At 42.3% G+C, this 24,539-nt stretch overlaps 1 protein-coding gene across 1 annotated transcript in view; it reads right to left on the minus strand.

Moving 5' to 3' along the window:
• The window catches only part of LOC144509030 (uncharacterized), a 70,928-nt gene that overhangs the window by 41,031 nt on the left and 5,358 nt on the right, over nucleotides 1–24,539 (minus strand). Inside the window, exons 3-7 of the mRNA XM_078237292.1 lie at nucleotides 9,280–9,348; nucleotides 7,099–7,126; nucleotides 6,597–6,707; nucleotides 3,057–3,193; nucleotides 2,145–2,267 (exon numbers count right to left, since the gene is read on the minus strand). Coding sequence (XP_078093418.1) covers nucleotides 2,145–2,267; nucleotides 3,057–3,193; nucleotides 6,597–6,707; nucleotides 7,099–7,126; nucleotides 9,280–9,348 — 468 coding nt within the window. The remainder of the gene's footprint in view (nucleotides 1–2,144; nucleotides 2,268–3,056; nucleotides 3,194–6,596; nucleotides 6,708–7,098; nucleotides 7,127–9,279; nucleotides 9,349–24,539) is intronic.

A 24,539-nucleotide genomic window follows, 5' to 3' on the forward strand; every position in this document is an offset into this window, starting at 1 on the left:
GGGTCATGGTTAGAGAGCAAGCCTGATTTCATCCTTGTGGCTCACTGAGATAAAGGAAGGCCAACGGTGCGGTCCATTCACTAGCCTCGGTTGCCCATCACTGCTATAGAGTTTTGAAGAATGAGAGATGATCACATGGAATCTCATAAAACCCCTACAAGGCATGACAAGGTAGATATAGATAGGATATTTTCCTTGGCTATTGAGTTTAGAATCAAGGGACATAGTCTCAGGATAACTCAAAGTATTGGAATTTCCCACCCGAGAGGTCAGTGAAAACTCAGAGCATGTTCAAGACCAAAATCAATAGAAATAACAGTAAATCAAGAAGTGAAAGGTGGGGTGAGGGAGAGCTGAACTAAAAGCTGACAAGTTCCTAGGGTTCATCCTAGGGTTTTAAAAGAAGTTGGCTACTGAAATAGTTGATGCATTAGCTGTAATTTTCCAAAATTCCCTAGATTCTAGAAAAATCCCACCAAATACAGGAGGGAGAGAGAAAACAGGAAAGCACAGGCAAATTAGTCTAACATCTGTCAAAGGGAAAATGCTAAAATCTATTAAAAGTTACAGCAGGGCACTTAGAAAATATTAATGCAATCAGGTAGAGTCAATATGGTTTTGTGAAAGGGATATGGTTTGATTAATTTATTAAGAGTTCTTTGAGGAAGCAACAAACAATGTAGATAAAGGGGAACCCATAGATGGGGTGTACTTGAATTTCCAAAAGGCATTTGACAAAAGTGCCACATTAAGGTTACTACAAAAAATAAGAGCGCATGGTGCAGGGGGTAACATGTTAGCATGGCTAAAGGACCGGTTGGCTAACAGGAAACAGACCATAGACAATTGGGTCATTTCAGTTTGGCAAGATGTGACAAGTGAATTGTCACAAGAATCAGTGCTGGGGTCTCAACTAGTTACAATATCTATCATTGACTTGGATAACAGGACCAAATATATGGTTGCTAAATTTGCTGATGACACAAAAGGCAGATATGAAACAAGTCATGAAGAGGAAGGCCACAAGGAGTGTGCAAAGGGATACAGATAGGTTAAACCAGTGTGTCAAAATTTGATAAATGGAGTACAATGTAGGAAAACATGAACTCTCCCATTTCAGCAGGAGGAACAGAAAAGCAGTACATTATTTCAATGGAGCAACTGCAGAACTCTGCGGCACAGAGGGTTTTGGGTGTCCTGGTACATGAATCAGGAAAAGTTAGTCTTCCAGGAAGGTAAGTGGAACATTGCAATTTTATTGCAAGGGGAATGGAATATAAAAGTAGGCAAATTTATTACTACAGCTGTACAGGGTGCTGGTGGGACCACATCTGCAGTATGACTGTGTATAGTTTTGGTCTCCTTATTTCAAAAGGATATAATTGCATAAGAAGCAGTGCAGAGAAGGCTCGCTCAACTATTTCCTTGTAAGGGATTGTTTTATGAGGAAAGGTTGGACAAGTTTTGTCACTAGAGTTTACAGGAATGAGATCATCTTACTCAAACAAACAAGATCCCGAGGGGACTTGACAGGGTAAGTGCTGAAAGCATGTTCGCCTCTGTGGGAGAGACCAGGACTAGAGGAACACATTAAAAGTGAGGGGTCTTATATTTCAGACAGAAATTAGGACAATTTTTGTCTCTCAGGAGGGTCGTGAGTCTATGGAATTCTCTTCACCAGAGAGCAGTGATAACAGGACCATCGAATACTTTAGGCACAGTTAGACAGATTCTTCATGACAAGGGAATCAAAAAGTACAGGGAGTAGACAGGAAAAGAGAGTTGAGTCCACAATCAGATCAGCCATGATGTTATCAAATGGTACAGCAAGCACGAGGGGCCGAATGACCTACTCATGCTCCCAAATCATATTTTGTATGTTCATATGATGCAATCAAAATCAGCAGCATTCAGAAGTGCAACAAAAGACAGCAGCATTCAGGAGTGTTTAAGGGTGAATAGAAAAGTTTACTCAGAATTCATACATCAACTGAAGGCAAGATACTCCTGCGTTTTGTCTTTTGAGTAAACTTTATTTCATAATCAAGACAAGATATAAGCATGAATGACATGCACCAAACTAAACAAAAGCCATAAAATACCATTATATGCCTCTGCCATTGAAATGTCCTGTGGTAAATTACCTTTATTCTCCTCCTTCCTTCCAATTTCTCAATAATAGCAGCTCTTTCTTTAACAATAAGGCACAAGTCCTCTTGCTTTAGTTTATTTGCATCCCACTTCATCATCTCAGGATATTCTCTTGACTAAAAAATGACGGTTGAAGTGATTAATATAATATTGATAAAATTACCCTCAACATACAATTTAAATGTCTTTAAAAAGTATTCAGGAAATACCCAGCAAGTTAGGTTGCAGCTGCAGAGTAAGCAACAAAAATGTTTCAGGTCAACAGCCCTTCATTATTGCAGTTCTGATGAAAGTAATCTAGCTGAAACATTATTTTTTTTCTCTCTGCAGAACTGTTGGGTATTTCTCGCGTTTTCTGTTTTACATCCAATTTTCAGCATCCAATTTATTGCTCGAATTGAAATTTTAAAATAATTCACTTTTTAAAAACTGTTTTAAGGACAACAATTTATCCAGACTGGTGATGGTAAACATCACTTTCCTCGGTGAAAATGTTGCTGTTCAAACTCACATTAAATTATAGAAATATAGTAGTATATTAAGGATGGAGCTAAATGCCCATTAAATGCAAAAGATCCAATAACACATTCGCACCTCGAGTATATCTGGTTTTGAGACACTCTTGCAGCAATATCAGTGGCATACCTGCTTCACTTGCAATCACACCCCCATGTCCTGTCCACAAACCTTCACTTTATTTTTAACCATCTTTTTACATTCCTGCTCTATAACTGTTTATTCTAAGGTCACTTAGCCATCCTTGGTTAAATTTTTCCTAGACTCTCTTTTTCTATTTCATTTGTATTTTGGCTTGTAGCACAACAAGTCAATCTTTCCTCCAACTTCCAAGCACATACCAACTACTTCACTTTACGCATGCCATTTCACTTTGTGCACATACTCACCATGTAATTCATTCTGTGTTTGATACCACCAAGGTGCGAAACAAATATGCGCAAGTAACCTGTGAAGTCACACAATGTGCATTCATACATTGGGTCTCTTCCCCCGTCCCGCTGGTATTCAATTACATAATTGAGCCCTGGGTAGACAAAATATAATTTCATAAGGCATTCACTGATACAAACAGTTTTCATCAAAAGACATCACCACATTACTCATTCATCACTGCGCAAACTGTTGCAAAACATTCACATACAATGCAACTTCAGATTTAGGGTTAACCATGATACACCTCATTTTAATCAATCGGAATTCTGAACAGCCCTCCAAAAAGACTGTGGAAAACTACACAGTTCAAGGGCAGTTAAGGATGGGCAGCAACTGTTGACCTAGCCAGCGATACGCATATCCCATGAACGAATTTTTTTAAAAATCGAGCTGAACAAGATGAGAATCTTCATAAAACACCAAAGCAAAAAAGTTACCCATCAATTCTTCCTCTGTATTCAACAATTATATCTTCTACCCATGTCATTCTTCTGCAAATGCAAATTTAGAAGCAAGACAACCTATTTCATCAATAGGAATGTAGAAGCCATGTGGCCTGAAGGAGATGAACAGGGAAGAAATAAACCCAGCATAGGTCCATGATACACAATTCATGATATAATGCACATGTAGTAAGCCACTATGCAATGGCTATGGAGGTTGCAAACATTTCATGTTAGCTTGAACACACCAGGAAAACAATGGTGTCATTAAAGACTCTACACTCTACCAAAAGGGATTATGATGCAATGATACATTAATGGAATCATGGCATAAAAAGTGAGAACCGTGTGCTTAATATTTATGGATACAAAGTGCTCAGAAAAGATAGGGAAGGAAAAAAAAGTAACTGGGAAGGCAGTGCTGAACATAAGACATTACAATCCTGGGAAAAATTACTTGATGGGGCAAAAGTAGAAGCTATCTGGCTCAAATTGAGAAGCAATTATGGTATGATCACATTGACAGGTGTTCTACAGGAGTTCAAAGAGTGGGAGACAGAGGAGCAAATTCACATTCATGCAACAACTATCATGGAGTTTAACTGGGATAATGTTAGAATAAAGTTAAAGGAGGGGAATAAAATTCTGAAATGTATTCAGGATACCTTCCTGGACAAGTATTTTCTCAGTTTAACTTGGTAAGCACAATGGAATAAGTGACTGTGTAGGGACAGTTCAGCAAGAATGATTTTTGTTTCATATGGTTTAGATTAGTAGCAGCAAAGAGCTAGAAAAAATCTAAAGTAGAACTTCTCATTTGGAATGAGTGGGCATCTAGCCAGAGTCGTCAACCTGAAGCAATTGGTTTCCCTCCACAGATGCTACCCAACTTGCTGAGTGGTTCCAGCAATTTTTGTTTAAAATGGAACCAAAGCTGTACCAGAAAAACTGTACCAGAACAACGAGTGACATTGAAGGAAAAGACGTCTTTGAGCCAGGTTAGATAAATTCCGAGAGGGAAAGATAAGAGAACCAAAACCAGGGCTCCTTTGATGACAAGGGAAATAAGGTTTACGATAAAATAAAAATGTGTATTTTGCAAGCACAAGCCAAGTTAAATACAGCAAGTTGAACAGGGTGGTGAAGAGGAAAATTAGGCTGGCAACAAGAGAAGAAGAAGCAATAATGGCCTGTTAGAGATGGAGTGGGTCTTAACAGGACCAAATATTATTAATGCTTAGAAGGGCTCAGGGCAAGGCCAGAATACTTAAATCAGAAGCTTGCATCAATGTTTACTAAGAAAGAAGATGCTGTCAAAACATTGAGGAGGATGGTAGAGGTAATGGATGGATTAAAAATTCATAGACAGGGTGCTCTTGAAAAATAGGACATGCTGAAGAGTGGCTAAGTCACTGGGTTGTTATGGCTTCATCGCAGGATATTCAGGGAAGTGGGTTGGAGATCACTGCAAGGTTTACCCTAATCTTACAATCCTCTCTAGATACGGCAAGATGTTAGAAGATTGGCAAATGTAACATCCGTATTCAAGATCCTTTTCATTAAAAACAGGAACATTTGTAGACTGCAAAGAGACATAGATAGGATGCAAAGCTGGGCTGAAAAATGGCAGATGGAGTTTAACCCTGATAAATGTGAGGTGATTCATTTTGGTAGGACAAATTTAAATGTGGATTACAGGGTCAAAGGCAGGGTTCTGAAGACTGTGGAGGAACAGAGAGATCTTGGGGTCCATATCCACAGATCTCTGAAGGTTGTCACTCAAGTGGATAGAGCTGTGAAGAAGGCCTATAGTGTGTTAGCTTTTATTAACAGGGGGTTGGAGTTTAACAGCCGTGGGGTTATGCTGCAACTGTACAGGACCTTGGTGAGACCACATTTGGAATATTGTGTGCAGTTCTGGTCACCTCACTATAAGAAGGATGTGGAAGCGCTGGAAAGAGTGCAGAGGAGATTTACCAGGATGCTGCCTGGTTTGGAGGGTAGGTCTTATGAGGAAAGGTTGAGGGAGCTAGGGCTGTTCTCTCTGGAGCGGAGGAGGTTGAGGGGAGACTTAATAGAGGTTTATAAAATTATGAAGGAGATAGAGTGAACATTCAAAGACTATTTCCTCGGGTGGATGGAGCTATTACAAGGGGGCATAACTATAGGGTTCATGGTGGGAGATATAGGAAGGATGTCCGAGGTAGGTTCTTTACTCAGAGAGTGGTTGGGGTGTGGAATGGACTGCCTGCAGTGATAGTGGAGTCAGACACTTTAGGAACATTTAAGCGGTTATTGGATAGGCACATGGAGCACACCAGGATGATAGGGAGTGGGATAGCTTGATCTTGGTTTCAGATAAAGCTCAGCACAACATCGTGGGCCGAAGGGCCTGTTCTGTGCTGTACTGTTCTATGTTTCTAAACGGAAACAAAAAATGAATAGAAATCTAAACCAATGTATGTGATTGGGCGAAACTGGGATAAGCTCTCTTTGTTTTATGCAGTGTTTTTCCGGTCACCCTCAATTGAAGGTATTGACTATTTACTGGGCAATGGACTAGGTTCCAAAGGATGAAACAAAAACGAAAGTGCTTCACAATCAGTGAGCTCCTGTTGAAATGAAGTCACTGCGCAATGGAGGGAAAATTCTTCATGTGTTTAGCTGTTTTTAATTATCATAGAATAGAATCCCTACAGTACAGAAGGAGTCCATTCAGCCCATCAAGGTCTGCACCGACCACAATCCCACCCAGACCCTTATCCCGTAACCCCACATATTTACCCTGCTAATCCCCTAACACTAGGGTCAATTTAGCATGGCCAATCAACCTAACCCGCACATCTTTGGAATGTGGGAGGAAACCGGAGCACCCAGAGGAAACCCACGCAGACACGGGGAGAACATGCAAACTCCACACAGACAGCGACCCGAGGCCGGAATTGAACCCGGGTCCCTGGCACTGTGAGGCAGCAATACTAACCACTGTGCCACCGTGCACAATTACTTTTAATTATAATTTATTTCACAACTAGTGGGTAAAATACATACCAATTAAAGGTTCATTGGCATTCCAAGACAAAAGGTAATCGTCAAAGGTTCTTGTATCACAACCACTATTCATTGCAGGTGTTGTAGGTGTAGGGGTGCCGGCTTTATTACCTGTCATAATAAAAGCCCATGTCAAATTGTAACAGCCAATGTGCATTTCAAAAATACACCAAAGCCATAACTTGCTACAAGTTTACATTAAGTTAAATAGTTTATCTACAATTGATAGTGCAGCAAAAAGGAAACACTTAATTTGACATTATTACCTAAATCTCAGAGTATGCTTTATAAAGGGCAGGGGCCTAATAGCACAAGCTTTAAAACGCACTGTTAAATACAGTATTCTGCTACTGATGCTTAATGATATGTTTATCTAGTCATTTCCTGAATGCCATCAAGACTAACATGCTGAATCAGAGACTACATGCTGATTAACTTTCTCTTACTGACAATACAACTACACTGATTACATCTAATGCTCCAAGAACTGAAATATACTCACCCAATGTTTCTTTTAAGATTTGTTCAACCTGTCATGTCACGTGCAAAGAATGATCCAGGGCAAGAAAAACAAAATAATCGTAAGTTTCCTCTCTTTTCAAAGAAAAACTGAATAACATGCATCATAATTCACTTAAATGCAGGTAGAGGTGGTAGGAACAGATGAGAAATAAATGCACGATCAGCCCCAGTTAGAAGACCTTAAGTCGCTAACCAAGATTTGGGGCTAGACAAGTTTGCAGAAGGAAGATGTTGCAAGACCACCTCTCATATCTTCATTTATTTTTCTCTCTCCCCCCACAACCTTCTTACTCCAAACTTCCTATCGTCCTTCACCACCACATCCATCAACCTGCTTAAAAGTTCATATGATTTCAATTGATGCCCTCAAGAATGTCCATTCCACACTGTTGATTTAATCATTCACTCCATATCTGCCCAGAACTGCTCGTCTCAAATTAATTGCCAAATAAACTCTCTCACATCTTCCAATTTTCTGCCCCCCCTCCTTCACACTTGTAATATAGACTGTGAGCAGCAGTTCAATTTGGTTTCATACATTTCCCAGCATTGTGCACGGATCATAATCATGGACATCGTCATGTAACAAAGGAAGTTTATTCTTACTTGTCTTGTTCAATACCAGCAATTACTCCAGCTTGTTTCACTATAATTCTTGGAATAGTAGGCAATTTAGCCCTTCGATCCTGTTCCACTGCTTAATTAGGTTATAGTTAATCTGTATCCCAAATCTACCTACCCATTTTAATTTTGTAACCCTTTATAAACTGTCCTAACAGAGTCTGTTGATATTTTACATCAGTCTAGTCTCAACAGCTGTTAGAATTAAAGTATTCCATGAGCTTTTCTGTGACATGCTTTCAGCATCATTTCTAAAGAGTAAAGCTTTAATTTTATAAAGTTGTGCTCTCTGGATCTGGACACTCCACCCGGGCAAATAGTTTCTCTCCCGATCAACTCCTTTAATCACCTTGAACGCGTCAATTAGATGTCTCTTAATCTTCCATATTCAAAGGAAACAAATACATAGGCTATGCAACCTCATAATTTAACCACGTTCACACCTGCATCATTCTCATGAATCTGTGTTGCGTCCCCTCTAAGGAAAATATACCCTTCCTGAGGTGTGGTGCTTCAGATTGGATCTAGACATTCACCAGCATTACCATCAGTGAATCACCCACTATCGACACCTTGGGGGTTACCATTGACCAGATGGACAGGGATATAAATACTGTGGCTTCAAGAGCAGGTCAGGCTGGAAATTCTGCAGCAAATAACTCACCTCCTGATTCCCAAAGCCTGTCCACCATCTACAAGGAACAAGTCAAAAGTTCGATGGAATATTATCCACTTGCCTGAATAAGTGCAGCTGCAACAACACTAGCAGCTCTAAACCAACCATTCAGGACAATATCCCTGTTCATGTCCCAAAAAAATATTTTTTTTTAGTTTCTTATAACTAACATAATTTCAACCCCTCTATGTTCCAACGGTTTTCTAATTTTTTTGTACCTAACCTTGCTTCTGTATTTGGTTCCCTAAATCTGTCAGTTCATCTACAACTCCTGGCTGGTTAACATTTTAAACATACATTTATGCAAATAACTTCCAGCTTTGGATTTCCACAAATGCCCACAACTTCATGGCCAATATGGTTTGGGCATTCATTAATGATTTAGGCCAACAAGGCATCAAATTCTTAGGAATGCAAAATCACAGGGTACATATATTTGGAGTCCAATTATTTAGTTTCCTTTCACTGATGCGCACTGCAGAACTACATGTTGAATGTGCATTTATTATTTTATAATATTCAATATAGAACTGTTACCGTAGGACTGTTCGTCACCCACTAAGTTGCTATCTTAGAATATTCCATTAGCTTTTGTCATGTTACAATTATTAATCCAGAGAAATTTTCAATATCAAAATCCAATATTAAATCTGACCCTAACATCATGACATGAACATATACTTCAAAGTTTGAAAGGGATGAGAAGTAATGAATTACAGATTGCAATTTAATCTGTGGCCTCATGTGCAGCACAACTAACCTATTTGTTTCTTTTTGCTCAATCTACAATTTAAAATTAGATTTACAATGAGTCACCAACACATTATTGAGCATGTAGAGTTGGATCATTGCAGCCAATCTTACCTTTCTGTGTTGATACCCCCTGATATGTTCCTGAAGATTCAGAGCAGATACACAAGCTACTTTGCAGATCTAAGACAAAAATGTAAAGAAGAGGGTTAATATTCTGACATTTCAACAGTTAAAGCAAAGTATCGGCACATCCACCATTCATCAAATATAATGGTTACACAAGGGGACAGCTGCAGTTAAGAGTCATTAAGCCCATCAAATTAATTCTAGTTCTCTGCAAAGCAATCTAATCTATCCCTTTCCCTGGGTCTATTCCTGCCTGCAGTATTTCCCTCCCTCCAGTTCCTAATTTCTTTTTGAAATCTTTCACCACCTCCAATTCCACCACCCTCATAGTTCTGTTCATTTACACTGCTCAAGTCATGCAGTTTACATGCGTGAAGATTAAACATTGTGGCATTATGACTGTGACAACAAATAACATGCAACATTACAATACCTTTAAAATCCTACTTTGTATATTATTTTATTCTCCACATTTTTTATCCAGCAACACTCATTCAACCATTGTACATTTGATGCTGCACACCTACTGTATTTAATTTTCAATCATCCCTCAAACCACTTCGCTTTCATTATCATCCTTTTGATTTTAATTTCATAATTAATGCCACTAAATTCAATACCTTCCATGACCAGTCACTGGCAAAGAACCAATGAACCAGACCACTTGCAACTTCCAATATCCTATGTGACCCCCAGCTGAGATTTTCCTGACTTCTACTTTAATATCTGTTAGAGGACGTCAAAATACTGAGATTTAAAATACTAATAAAGACTATTAGAACAGAGTGGATTAACTTAGGATAAGAATCAGACTGCCTTATGCATATTTTGCAGAAGTACACTGGGCATAGAAACACATAACCACAGTTAGCGAATTTAAACATGTATTTTTGAAAGTGCACAATTGAACAGGCATACATCTTGGCTAATGGCACAGGGTTCTCGGGCATCATAGGAAATAGGCCAGTAAAGTGAACCACATTCCTTAAAACAATACACTTGCAGAAGCATAACTCTTATCAACACGAGCACCAGACAGCTCAGTAAATGAGACATGCATTGAACAAGGACAAGCTAGTGATTTCAAACAGTTAATGAATAGGCCGAGTATACTACCAGTAAGAGACCAGGTGGCCATGGGAAAGTCAGGCAGAAACCACGAGAACTTGGTCCCCATGCCATCAGAGAATATCTGTAATTGGCCAAGGTATATGAGACACTTACTAATAGTGCTTGACCTGTACCAATGAGGATTGGTTCATTTCTGACTGGGATAAGCCAGGGGGCGCATAAAATGACTTTTGGAAATTGTATAATTATATTGCCGATGTGGTGCACCTTCAGAGAAGAGTTGGATTGCCCAGCCCTTCTCTCCCAGCGTTGGTCAATAAAGAAGCGTCTTTCACCAGGCTGCTGCCTGTCGAGAGTCTTTGTATTAGCTAAAGTTAAGCTCAATACTTAGCCTCTGAAAATACCCCTACAGAATTGGCGCTGCAAGCAGGGTGACTCACTGGAATCCGACGGCAGACATGTGCTCCTCAAGTGGGTGAGTATTTTTATTTTACCAGCCAGTAGTTAAACTGCCAAAACCGTAAGTTGAGCATTCAGATCACGAGCAGGGGTTGCGAATACAGTTTCACTACATGGAGAAGTCACGCTTAATGCAGGGGAGCAAGGACAGGGACTCTTGCATCTGCCTGAATAACGGAGTGAAAAGTCACACGATAGGAGAAGATGTTAGAGGTTAAGTTGCACTTAATGTGGGGGGACCAAGGACGAGACCCTTGGATCATTTTAAGCAGCAGAGCGAAGAGCTGCGCAACAGGGAAAGTATCAAGAGATGAGAACAGCACAAAAAAGGGTGACGGTCAGTCCGGGCACTAGGGGACCCCAGTGAGACTTGAGAACAATACAGATAATAGGTGTTAGGGGACAAGGACTGCACGATGGCGACGGTCAGTCTAGATGCAAGAGATTTCCAGCAGGGATCTGAAGATTGTTACTACTGTTTGTATTAAACTGAGCACGGAAAATTAAGAAAATGATAGAAGGGTATAATTCCGAAGCCCCCGACGCTGAGCAGAAGGCATGGTGGGCAGGTCAAACAAAAATAAATCTGATATGGCAACTGTCATACTAGCAGCTATGATGAGAAATTGCCTCCAGAGGGAGGCATATTGTAAGCAAATAGGCAGCACAGAAAGAAATCATGCATAGACTCGTAAAACGGATGGTGACAGGATCATTATATCCCCCAATCCATGGATTAGGAGAAAAAGGGGGGCTGGTGCTAGAGGAATGGATTCGGAAACCTCACCGGAGTGAGCAGCTCACAGTGATCAGAATTCCCCCTCCCCATAATGTGATAGCCCCGTCCGCTCCCATGGCACCAATCCAAACTATAGTGAAAACTCACGCTGACAAGGCAGGAGTAGCCACAACTGTCACCCAAGAAATGCCACTGATTGCAGCGGAGAAACAGATGCTTATGGATAAATTAGGTCCGTTACAATGTAACCACCAGAATTTGGCTTTTTGGGAAGCCATGGATGAACTAAGGGAAGTTCACAACTTCAGATAGTGTGAGGTTATTGGTGAAGGGGAAATTAGCCAGGCCAGTGTGGCAAAATGTTGTCTGCTGCCTTACAAGGGACAGATTGGATAACTGCGGGAGGTCATTCCGTTCAACAAAAATATGAAAGATTTAAACTGGACATAGAACAGGCCATAGATAGAGGACACGCGAACTGGACAAAGATAACCCTAATTAAACAAGGTCCCAAAGAAACGGTAGAAGAATATGAGGAAAGGAAGTTCAGAGTGCATGAAGATAATGAAGGGGCAATTGGACCCTGTGAGGGTCCATGACATATTTCTGAGCATGCTTAAGGATGGATTCAGTCCAGCCCTGACTCGAATCATAGAAATGGGTCTCCCAGTGGGAAACAATTAACAGGAAATTATAAATTGGGCTATGAAAGCGGATGTCCAGCATCAGGAAAAACCCCAAAGTAACCCCAATGCAGGCTGACAAGCCCCCTTTTGAGTTAAAGGAGCATACTTTTCACGTGGAAAGGGCATATTGCCAGAGATTGCCGAGACAAATCCATAGAGAATAGACAATGCCGCAATTGCCACAGGTTAACATAGAACAGTACAGCACAGTACAGGCCCTTCGGCCCTCGATGTTGTGCCGAGCTTTGTCCGAAACCAAGATCAAGCTATCCCACTCCCCATCATTCTGGTGTGCTCCATGTGCCTATCCAATAACCGCTTGAAAGTTCCTAAAGTGTCCCACTGCATTATCACAGCAGGCAGTCCATTCCACACCCCAACCACTCTCTGCGTAAAGAACCTACCTCAGACATCCCTCCTATATCTCCCATCATGAACCTTATAGTTATGTCCCCTAGTAACAGCTACATCCACCCGAGGAAATAGTCTCCCTGAACGTCCACTCTATCTATCCCCCTCATCATCTTATAAACCTTTATTAAGTCGCCTCTCATCCTCCTCCGCTCTAAAGTGAAAAGCCCTAGCTCCCTCAATCTTTCCTCATAAGACCTACTCTCCAAACCAGACTGCATCCTGGTAAATCTCCTTTGCACTCTTTCCAATGCTTCCACGTCCTTCTTATAGTGAGGGACAACTGTGGTGTGCAGATCTCCTGATGATTCAGTTATGTAGAAAGAATGGAGAAGTTGGGATAGTTCTCCTCGGAAAAGTTTGACAGAAGATTTGATAGAAGTATTCAAAATCATTTGCAGGGATACAGGGAAAGGACAGGGGATTGGCACTAGGTGAATTGCTCCAAGTCATGGAATAAAGGATTGTTGGGCAGGGGGATGGGGTGTGTGTGTGTGTAAGGAAGGACAGGGCCCCAAGTGGACAAAGTCACCCTCAGAGGCTCCACCCCAAGACCCTGCATCTATGCGGCAATTACCACAGCCAGTAATCCAGATGACGGCAGCTGAGCTGCAAAAGTTGTTAGGACAGAAATGACAATTAGTGACCCTTGAAATTGTAGATCGAGATCCCCGGATGTACGTGGAAGCAATTGTAGGGGGTCAGCCTTGTATCATGTTGGTAGACACCAGGGCAAGTACATCAACAACGGATTTAGCATTGCAGATTACTCACCAAACTATACAATTAAAAGGAGTAACTGGGGGATTAAGTGAAGACCGCAGTATTAAGACTGCAGTATTAAGTGAACACATTCACTTGGAGATTGGGGATCAAGAGGAATAAGTCCAGATTGGGATATGTTCAGCGGGGGAGGTAAGTATTTTGGCAATAGATTTGTTGGAACAATTGGGAGCTGTAATTGATCCCACAGCAGCCTCTATGGAGTGGCACAAGCCCTACAAGCAGAATAGGTGGGGTCAGAAGAAAGGATATACTATTTCCCAGATAGCAACCCTCCGACCAAATTGGACTTCATAACATCCCTGGGTTTGGGCCACACAAACAGGACTGTAGGTATCTGGCCGTTCCTCTGATAACGGCCCCACGGTAAGTCCACCCTCCGCATAAGCAATATCCTATTAAACCGGAGGCTGTCAAGATCATTATTGCTGAGTTGGAGAAGCAACAAATAGTGTCCAAAGCATCCACCGAGACTAATTCACCCATCTGACCAATGATTATACCACCTTAAACCAGTACATGACTCGAGAGCACCCCATAATAGCAAACCCAGCTAGTAATTAATAAGAGATAATATCAGGGTAGTACTGAGGGATGACATAGGCTCTGAGGAACAAAACGTGGAATCATTATGGGTAGAGATGAGGAATAGTAGAGGGAGAAAGACACTAGTATGTGTGGTATATAGGCCCCCAAATAATAATGTTGAGGTAGGGAGGGCTATAAACAAGCAGATAAGGGATGCGTGCAAAAATGGAACGGCAATAATCATGGGGGACTTCAACATGCACATTGACTGGCAGACTCAAGTCGGTAAGGATGGAATGGAGGAAGAGTTCTTAGAATGCTGTCGGGATAGTTTCCTTGAACAGCACGTTATGGAACCGACGAGGGAACGAGCTATTTTGGATCTGGTATTGTGTAACGAGGTAGGTAGAATTAAGGATCTTATTGTGAAGGACCCTCTTGGGTCTAGTGACCACAATATGGTCGAATTTCTGATTCAGATGGAAGAGGAGAAAGTTTGGTCTCAAACCAGTGTCCTCTGTTTGAACAGAGGGAAATATGATAGGATGAGGGATGAATTGGCTAAGGTAGACTGGGAGAGCAGGCTGGCAGGTAGGATAGCTGAGGAACAGTGGATGATTTTTAAGGAGATCCTTTTCAGTTCTCAGCAAAAATATATTCCAGCAAAAAACAAGGATTGTAAGAAAAGGGAGAACCAGCCGTGGATAACGAAGGAAATAAAGGAGAGTATTAAAATAAAAACAGCTGCGTACAGAGTGGCCAAAAATAGTGGAGAAACAAGTGATTGGGAAAAATTTAAGAAACAACAAAGAGAGACTAAGAAAGCGATAAAGAAAGGAAGGATAGACTATGAAGCTAGGCTAGCAATTAATATAAAAAATGATAGTAAAAGTTTTTATAAATATATAAAAAGGAATAGAGTGGCTAGAGTGAATGTTGGACCCTTGGAGGGCGAGAGGGGGGAGTTAATAGTGGGAAATGAGGATATGGCTGAGTCTTTAAATAAGTTTTTTGTGTCGGTCTTCACGGTGGAGGACACAAATAGTTTGCCAAATATTAACGATAGAGGGTTGGCAGCAGGAGAAATACTTAATACGATTAATGTTACCAGAGAGGCAGTGCTGGGTAGGCTAATGGGACTGAAGGTGGACAAGTCCCCGGGTCCGGATGGAATGCATCCCAGGGTATTGAAAGAAATGTCAGAGGTAATAGTGGATGCGTTAGTGATTATTTATCAAAACTCGTTGCATTCTGGGGTAGTGCCGGTTGATTGGAAAACGGCTAATGTTACGCTGCTGTTTAAAAAAGGAAGGAGACAAAAGGCGGGTAACTATAGGCCGGTCAGCTTAACGTCTGTAGTAGGGAAAATGCTGGAATCCATTATTAAAGAGGAGATAACAGGGCATCTGGATAGAAATGGTTCGATCAATCAGACGCAGCATGGATTCATGAGGGGAAAGTCGTGCTTGACGAACATGTTGGATTTTTATGAAGATGTGACTAGGGCGGTTGATGGAGGAGAACCGGTGGATGCGGTGTTTTTGGATTTCCAAAAGGCGTTTGATAAGGTGCCCCATAAAAGGCTGCTGAAGAAGATTAGGGCACACGGAGTTGGGGGTAGTGTGTTAAAGTGGATTGGGGACTGGCTATCCGACAGGAAGCAAAGAGTCGGAATAAATGGGTGTTTTTCCGGTTGGAGGAAGGTAACTAGTGGCGTGCCGCAGGGATCGGTACTCGGGCCGCAACTATTTACCATTTATATAGATGATCTGGAGGAGGGGACGGAGTGTAGGGTAACGAAGTTTGCAGACGACACAAAGATAAGTGGAAAAGTGAATCGTGTGGAGGACGGAGAAGATCTGCAGAGAGATTTGGACAGGCTGAGTGAGTGGGCGAGGATATGGCAAATGGAGTATAACGTTGAGAAATGCGAGGTTATACACTTTGGAGGAAATAATAACAAATGGGATTACTATCTCAATGGAAACAAATTAAAACATGCTACCGTGCAAAGGGACCTGGGGGTCCTTGTGCATGAGACGCAAAAGCCCAGTCTGCAGGTACAACAGGTGATCAAGAAGGCAAATGGGATGTTGGCCTATATTGCGAGGGGGATAGAATATAAAAGCAGGGATGTCTTGATGCACCTGTACAGGGCATTGGTGAGGCCGCAGCTGGAATACTGTGTGCAGTATTGGTCCCCTTATATGAGGAAGGATATATTGGCATTGGAGGGAGTGCAGAGAAGGTTCACCAGGTTGATACCGGAGATGAGGGGTTTGGATTATGAGGAGAGGCTGAGGAGATTGGGTTTGTACTCGTTGGAGTTTAGAAGGATGAGGGGGGATCTTATGGAGACTTATAAGATAATGCGGGGGCTGGATAGGGTGGAGGCGGAGAGATTCTTTCCACTTAGTAAGGAAGTTAAAACTAGAGGACACAGCCTCAAAATAAAGGGGGGTCGGTTTAAGACAGAGTTGAGGAGGAACTTCTTCTCCCAGAGGGTGGTGAATCTCTGGAATTCTCTGCCCACTGAGGTGGTGGAGGCTACCTCGCTGAATATGTTTAAAGCGCGGATGGATGGATTCCTGATCGGTAAGGGAATTAAGGGTTATGGGGATCAGGCGGGTAAGTGGTATTGATCCACGTCAGATCAGTCATGATCTTATTGAATGGCGGGGCAGGCTCGAGGGGCTAGATGGCCTACTCCTGCTCCTATTTCTTATGTTCTTATGTTCTTATCCTGAATACCATTGAACCAGACAAGATTTAAAATATTAGACATTGCCAATGGATTCGGATCTAATTAATGTAGCTGATGAACTGCAGTACAAGTTTGCATTCACAGTTGGGAACCAGCAAAACACTTGGACCCGTCTGCCACAGGGATTCCACAATAGTCCAGCTATATTCCATAAAAACATGGCTCAGACCATCAACCCCTTAAAGTGTGTAGGAACAATTATCCCACAATATGTAGATGACATTTTGATAGCATTAGACTGTTCAATATAGACCATAAGACATAGGAGCAGAATTAGGCCACTCGGCCCATCAAGCCTGCTCCGCGTTCAATCACGGCTGATATTTTTCTCATCCCCATTACCCCTGATCCCCTTATTAATCAAGAACCTACCCATCTCTGTCTTAAAGATACTCAATGACCTGGCCTGCGGCAAAGAGTTCCACAGATTCACCACTCTTTGGCTGAAGAAATTCCTCCTCATCTTGGTTTTAAAAGGATCGTCCCTTTAGTCTGAGATTGTGCCCTCTGGTTCTAGTTTTTCCTAGTCGTTGAAACATCCTCTCCACGTCCACTCTATCCATTGCTTGGCCCCCCACAAAGTAATTCAAGTGATTCAAGAAGCCAGACTTAAGGTAAACCCAAGAAAGGCTCAATTGGGACTGGAACAGGTGATAAACGTGGAATATGTCATATCCAGAGGTATCCAGAAGGCGGCCAGGCTTTGTATGCAGAGTCCTCATACCGTAAAAGGTGCAAGACGAACACTGGGATTTTTTAATTACTGTAGGAACTTTGTAGAAGGTTATGCAGCACTTGGGAAACCCACACAGGACCTAATAACGGGAGGAAGGGAGGGCAAAGGAAGAATAGAGTGGGGAGAGAAGGAAGCACAAGCCTTCTCTGATCTAAAGCAAGCTTTGGTAAGGGCCCCTACCCGGGGATTACCAGATCTCACTAAACCTTTTCACATTTTTTGCCAACAGCATGGGGATAAATTAAGATCAGTGGGATACTACTCCTCCCAAGTAGATTCGGTTGCCAGAGGCATGCATCGATGTGTGAGAGCACTAGCATGTGCATCATTGACAATAAGTGTTGCAGAGCCCATCATCTTGATGGGAAAAATAATCCTCCATAGCCCTCACACAATCGTCCAGCTCCTGGAAGCTGGGAGACTGAAAGATGCTCAAAATGGGAAGTGAATCATTTGCCAGGGATGGGCATGTAGAAATCAGCAAAGACACAGGAGGAATCCCACAGGAGGGCTGACAGTGCAAAGAACGGAGCACAAACATGTAGCGGAAGTGAATGAGGGAAACAGTGTGAATCTGGCTGAGGAACCACTTGTAGGAGAAGGGGTGATTAACCTATACGTAGATGGAGCGAGAAGGTATGTCAGGGGAGAAACCCCACATTGTATGGGCAGTGGTAGATGACGAAGGTACCGTGATTGCAGGAGAACAAATTCCTGGGAATAACTCAGCACAAGTAGATGAATTGTTAGCCCTGACCAAAGTCTTAGAGTGGGGTAAGGGGAAGCGAAATAATGTCCAAACTGACAGTAGGTATGCATTTAGAATCATAGAATGCAGAAGGAGGCCAATTGGCCCATCGAGCCTGCAGCGCCAATAATTCCACCCATGTCCTATCCCCGTAATCCCATATATTTACCCTCCTAGCCCCACTGACACAAAGGGGCAATTTATCATGGCCAATCAACCTAACCCGCACATCTTTGGAGGGTTATATCTGGTGTAGTACACGACTACGTGACAGCCTGTAGTAGGCGGGGGTTTGTGACCTCTAGCTGGGGACACGTACAACATGAAAATTTAATTAGAGACTTAGTCCAAGCTGCCCACAGCCCCCTAGAAGCGGCTGTAATTAAAGTACAGGCCCATAGAAGCATTGAGAGCCAGGCACAGTGAGGCAATAGCTGGGCAGATCAGGCTGCAAAAGATTTGATAGAACAAGATTGGGAATGGATACAAACTCCAGGAATAGCAGCATTACAAGCTAAAAATAGTATAGACATTAATATGAAACAGATACAAGAACAAGAATCGAGAGATGAGAAACAGGGGTGGAAGGATTACGGACGACAGGAAGGCCATGATGGAATATGGAGAAGGGAAGGGAAAATAATAGTCTTAGATGCAATACAGCACGCCTTGTTCAAAGTATACCACGGTCTAGCTCATGCAGGGAGAGATAACATGATTCCATTACTAAAGGAGTGCTGGTGGAAAGACAACGGAAGGAACAAAGCGAAATTCGGCCAGTGATGATACAGTGCGCCCTGGTGGAACTGGGCCATCCTTGCTGGATTAAAATGGGAAATCAGCCACAGCCCAAAAGGCCTTGGGAAAACTTACAAATGGATTTTACTGGACCACTGCCCCAGGTGCAAGGAAAAACATATTGTTTGGTAATTGTAACCACGCAACAGCAACATAGAAACCGAATGAAAATGGCAGGGGAAAATACTCCTAAAGTTATCCACACCAGGGCATAAGGTTATGGTGAAACTCTTGACAGTCAAGAGTTAGGAGTTCGATGGGAGGGACCCTATGAAGTAGTTGACACAGGACAAACATGCGTCCTAATCAATGAGCAGTACAGTCTGCGGTGGCGGCACTAGGCAGCTGAAGCCATATCCCATGAGTAATCTTGTAATTACAAAGCTGCCCCAGTGGATGAATGATCCTACTGAACAAGGGATCATTATAGCCTTTGCAGCCGCCATAATAATGGGAATGATTTGGATTTGTAGATGAGCCACTAGATGGGTCAGATCACGGGACAAGAAAACCAGGAGGGTATTCGAAGAGAGAAGATAGAAATGATTCAATTTGATAAGATACTAACTTAAAGCCTAAAGGCTTTCTGTTCATGCTCACAGGATACAAGTCACTTCAACAGGGGATCCCCTCGTCAACAAGACAGAACAGAATAGGACAAGACTACAGCAGACAAATCCTTTGGATAACGACGGGCATATACAGTGGCGCAGTGGTTAGCACTGCTGCCTCACAGCGCCAGGGACCTGGGTCGATTCCCAGCATGGGTCACTGTCTGTGTGGAGTTTGCACATTCTCCACATGTCTGCGTGGGTTTCCTCTGGGCGCTCCGGTTTCCTCCCACAGTCTGAAAGATGTGCTGGTTAGGTGCATTGACCTGAACAGGCGCCGGAATGTGGCGACCAGGGGAATTTCACAGTAACTTCATTGCAGTGTTAATGAATGCCTACTTCTGACTAATAAATAAATTTCAACTGAGTGGAACATGATTGCTACGCAGATCTGTAAATAATATTTTACTTACCTGACATTGACCAACAGCTGAGAATTTAAAAGAGCTGTAGGAACTGTCGATAGATAGTTGATTGTCAAAATGATCACATGTATTTCTAATCTTTTAATAGAGTGTACGGATTCTAACTCAGGTAGGACCAGCACCAAAGATCATTCAATGTTTCCCTTGCGAACTGCATGTCAACACTTGCTTAGATATGGCATACACATATGCTATAATTTCCAACCAATGAGGATGTTGGGTTTGCTTGCACATCCCTATGCATGCTGAAGGGGGAATATCGTTGTAACCATTGCCCATGTCATGGTCTGAATTAATTATGACGAACCAACAGGCCCAGGATTTCAAATGCCCTGGACACCGATTACCAGGATTCTCTAGCAGAGGACAGGAAGAAATTTCATAGCGGTGAATCTTGTGCAGGAAGGCGAGACCATATGAGGAGATATACACCTGTCTATAACCTATCAAGCCCAGCTCCTAGTTTAATCCTGAAACAAAATGACACCAAAGCCAAAAGGGATATATTGTACTGAGAATAAGGCAGGTCCTGGGAGTAACTTAGGCATAAGTGAACGTTACCACACTAAACCGGACCAGTTGACTATGCCGGATTCCACCCAGTAATGATCAATTTTGCAATATCTCTTATTGCTTCAAGGGTAGCAACACTTACCCGACTCTCAACTGTGCTTATTGGATTTATGGGGATAGGGCATATCCTTGGCGCCCTCTCAGATGGAAGGGATCATGTTACCTTGGATATGTAGCCCCATACACATATCATACGCCTCACCTTCCTTTGACGAGACATCAATGTTCTATTATGCTAACAGAACGCTATCATGGCATGGCAGTCCCTTGGTTTGGAATTGGGAGGTCGGCACAAGAAAACAATTATATAATCTCAATTTTAGAGCAAATTGCCGATGATACGGCCAATGCCGTTTCTGAAATCAATGATGTGATGGTTGCCATGCGCACCGTGATAATTGCCATGCGCACCGTGATAATTCAGCATTGAATGGACTATACCTTGTCAGCCAGGGGTGGAACATGTGAAGTAATTGGATCAGAGTGTGGCACATACATACTAGATAATTCGGAATCCATAGCCGATCTAACTGGTCTTTTACAAAAAGAGGTTGAGGAGCTCAAGAAACTCAAGCAGGTTCAACCCTTTACTCTTGGGGGTTGAGCTTCAGACTGGCTAGGCTCCCTGGGACATCAATCATGCAAGGAATTGTTCTTTTTTATTGTAATGTTGGCATTTGTATACCTGCTCGAATGCTGTTGTGCACAAGTAGTCAGGTCCACAAAGGGTGCAGCAACAGTGATGACAGTGTAGGGAAAAGAGCATCCCAAATGCCAAACAACCATTTGGGATCCGAGAATATTTACTTAAAAACATCCATTTAGTGGCCTAATCTTGGGCTAGCCAAGGGCCAAGAGATGCGAATATGTTAGAGGGCTTCAAAATACTCTGGGATTTAAAACATCTATAAAGAATATTAGAACAGAATGGATTAGCTTAGGCTAAGAATCAGACTGCCTTATACATATTTTGCAGAGGTACTGTCTACACATAACCACAGTTAGAGAATTTAAACATGTATTTTTGAAAGTGTATTATTAAACAGGCTAATGGCACAGGGTTCTAGGAAATAGGCCAGTAAAGTGAACCACATTCCTTATAACAAAACACTTGCAGAAGCATAACTCTTATCAACACGAGCAGCAGACAGCTCAGTGAACGAGATATTCATTAAACAAGGACAAGCCAGTGATTCCAAACAGTTAATGAAAGGCTGAGTATACTACCAGATAAGAGAGAGACCAGGTGGCCATGGGAAAGTCAGGCACTAACCACGAGAACTTTGTTCCCATGCCGTCAGAGAATATCTGTAATTGGCCAAGATATATGACACTTACTAATAATGTTTGACCTGTACTAATGATGATTGGTTCATTTCTGACTGAGGTATGTCAGTGGGCTTGTAAAATGACTTTTGGAAATGGTATAATTATATTGCCGATGTGGTGTAACTTCAGAGTTGGATTGCCCAGCCCTTCTCTCCCAGCTGCGTTGGTCAATAAAGAAGCGTCTTTCACCAGGCTGCTGTAGTCGAGAGTCTTTGTATTAGCTAAAGTTAAACTCGATACTCAAGTCTCTGAAAATACCCCTACAATGACATTGTCAGATGTCAACGAGTTGAAAAAAAATGTTTAGCCCAGAGTGGAAACAAAGGTTGTGAGCAAAGACTGTTCCTTGACCCATGTAAACAAAGTATACCAAATCTATTGTTTAGAAATGAGTCTGACCTTTTAAGCCACTGTGAGGGAAAATCTCTGGGCAACATGACCATGACATTATATAGTTGCAATTGGCTAGCAGAACTAATCATTTTGAAAATCCAAAATTCTTTACAAGTTTTCAGTAGGGCAAATTTGCAGAATTGCAGACGATGGAGAAAAGGTTAACTGACTTATTCTGCTAGATGGTGATGAATCAATGTAGAATATAAATAGAACATTTTTAAGCACAAGATAAAAACTGTGAAGACTTATGTATCCAGAGTCAAAAGAATTAAGTGGAGTTAGGAAAAGGTCATGGTGGCTGACTGTCAGGTACAGTGCTAAATTCTACAAGCCAAGGGCATTAATTACTCACGTAAATCAGTAGGAACACCAAAATGAAGGCAGCCAATTTATCTGCAAAAAGGATACTAGAAAAGAGGATCACAGAAACTTGTGGAAGTAATGGGAAAAGTGCCTCTTTGAAGGCCATCCATTGGTCAATTACTGTTTTGGTGACAATGGTATTAGATTAGTACACCTGCGCCAGATCTCCTCTCAATTCCTTAACATTAACCCTCCTCCACTTGAGCATTCTTACACTTGAAATTTTATTGTTCTTTCCCAGATATTTGAAACATGATGATATTATGATTATTGTTGCCAAATGCTCCCCATGTTCCACTTGCCTCACTGATTTCCAAGTTAGATCCAAAACCTCTTAGTTGGTGAATTGGAAATTAGAAACAAAGAAAGGGTTAACATAGAACATAGAACATAGAAAGCCACAGCACAAACAGGCCCTTCGGCCCACAAGTTGCGCCGATCACATCCCCACCTCTAGGCCTATCTATAGCCCTCAATCCCATTAAATCCCATGTACTCATCCAGAAGTCTCTTAAAAGACCCCAACGAGTTTGCCTCCACCACCACCGACGTCAGCCGATTCCACTCACCCACCACCCTCTGAGTGAAAAACTTACCCCTGACATCTCCTCTGTACCTACCCCCCAGCACCTTAAACCTGTGTCCTCTCGTAGCAACCATTTCAGCCCTTGGAAATAGCCTCTGAGAGTCTACCCTATCCAGACCTCTCAACATCTTGTAAACCTCTATCAGGTCACCTCTCATCCTTCGTCTCTCCAGGGAGAAGAGACCAAGCTCCCTCAACCTATCCTCATAAGGCATGCCCCCCAATCCAGGCAACATCCTTGTAAATCTCCTCTGCACCCTTTCAATGGCTTCAACATCTTTCCTGTAATGAGGTGACCAGAACTGCGCGCAGTACTCCAAGTGGGGTCTAACCAGGGTCCTATAAAGCTGCAGCATTATCTCCCGACTCCTAAACTCAATCCCTCGATTAATGAAGGCCAGTACGCCGTACGCCTTCTTGACCGCATCCTCCACCTGCGAGGCCGATTTAAGAGTCCTATGGACCCGGACCCCAAGGTCCTTCTGATCCTCTACACTGCTAAGAATGGTACCCTTCATATTATACTGCTGCTTCATCCCATTGGATCTGCCAAAATGGATCACCACACACTTATCCGGGTTGAAGTCCATCTGCCACTTCTCCGCCCAGTCTTGCATTCTATCTATGTCTCGCTGCAACTTCTGACATCCCTCCAAACTATCCACAACACCACCTACCTTGGTGTCGTCAGCAAACTTACCAACCCATCCCTCCACTTCCTCATCCAGGTCATTTATGAAAATGACAAACAGCAAGGGTCCCAGAACAGATCCCTGGGGCACTCCACTGGTCACTGACCTCCATGCAGAGAAAGACCCCTCCACAGCCACTCTCTGCCTTCTGCAGGCAAGCCAGTTCTGGTTGTTATAGATGTTTCAAGAATCCCTTCCCCTTCTTAGTTTGCTAACTCAGTCCACATTAGGATAAACAAAGTACATAATTATTACATCTATCTTAGTTCTTGCATCTTGCTCCATTGTTCCATTTTATTATTTAGTGGCCAACTGCATGTACCAATCATCAGGTGTTGCTTACTTCTAATCATAGGTTCCATCACTGACCCTCTTGTGTTACAATAGTTTTTTTTTTTAAATCATTACTACCACCCACTTCTTTTTATGTTCACCCATCTTTCCTGAATACCCAAGAAACAGGAATATCAGGTTTCCAACCCTCACCTTCTTTGAGCCACGTCTATTAGTCGTCACTCTACCATTGTCCCATGTGGCAAATTGTGCC

This window comes from Mustelus asterias, chromosome 2 (assembly GCF_964213995.1).
Source record: "Mustelus asterias chromosome 2, sMusAst1.hap1.1, whole genome shotgun sequence".
Lineage (NCBI taxonomy): Eukaryota > Metazoa > Chordata > Chondrichthyes > Carcharhiniformes > Triakidae > Mustelus > Mustelus asterias.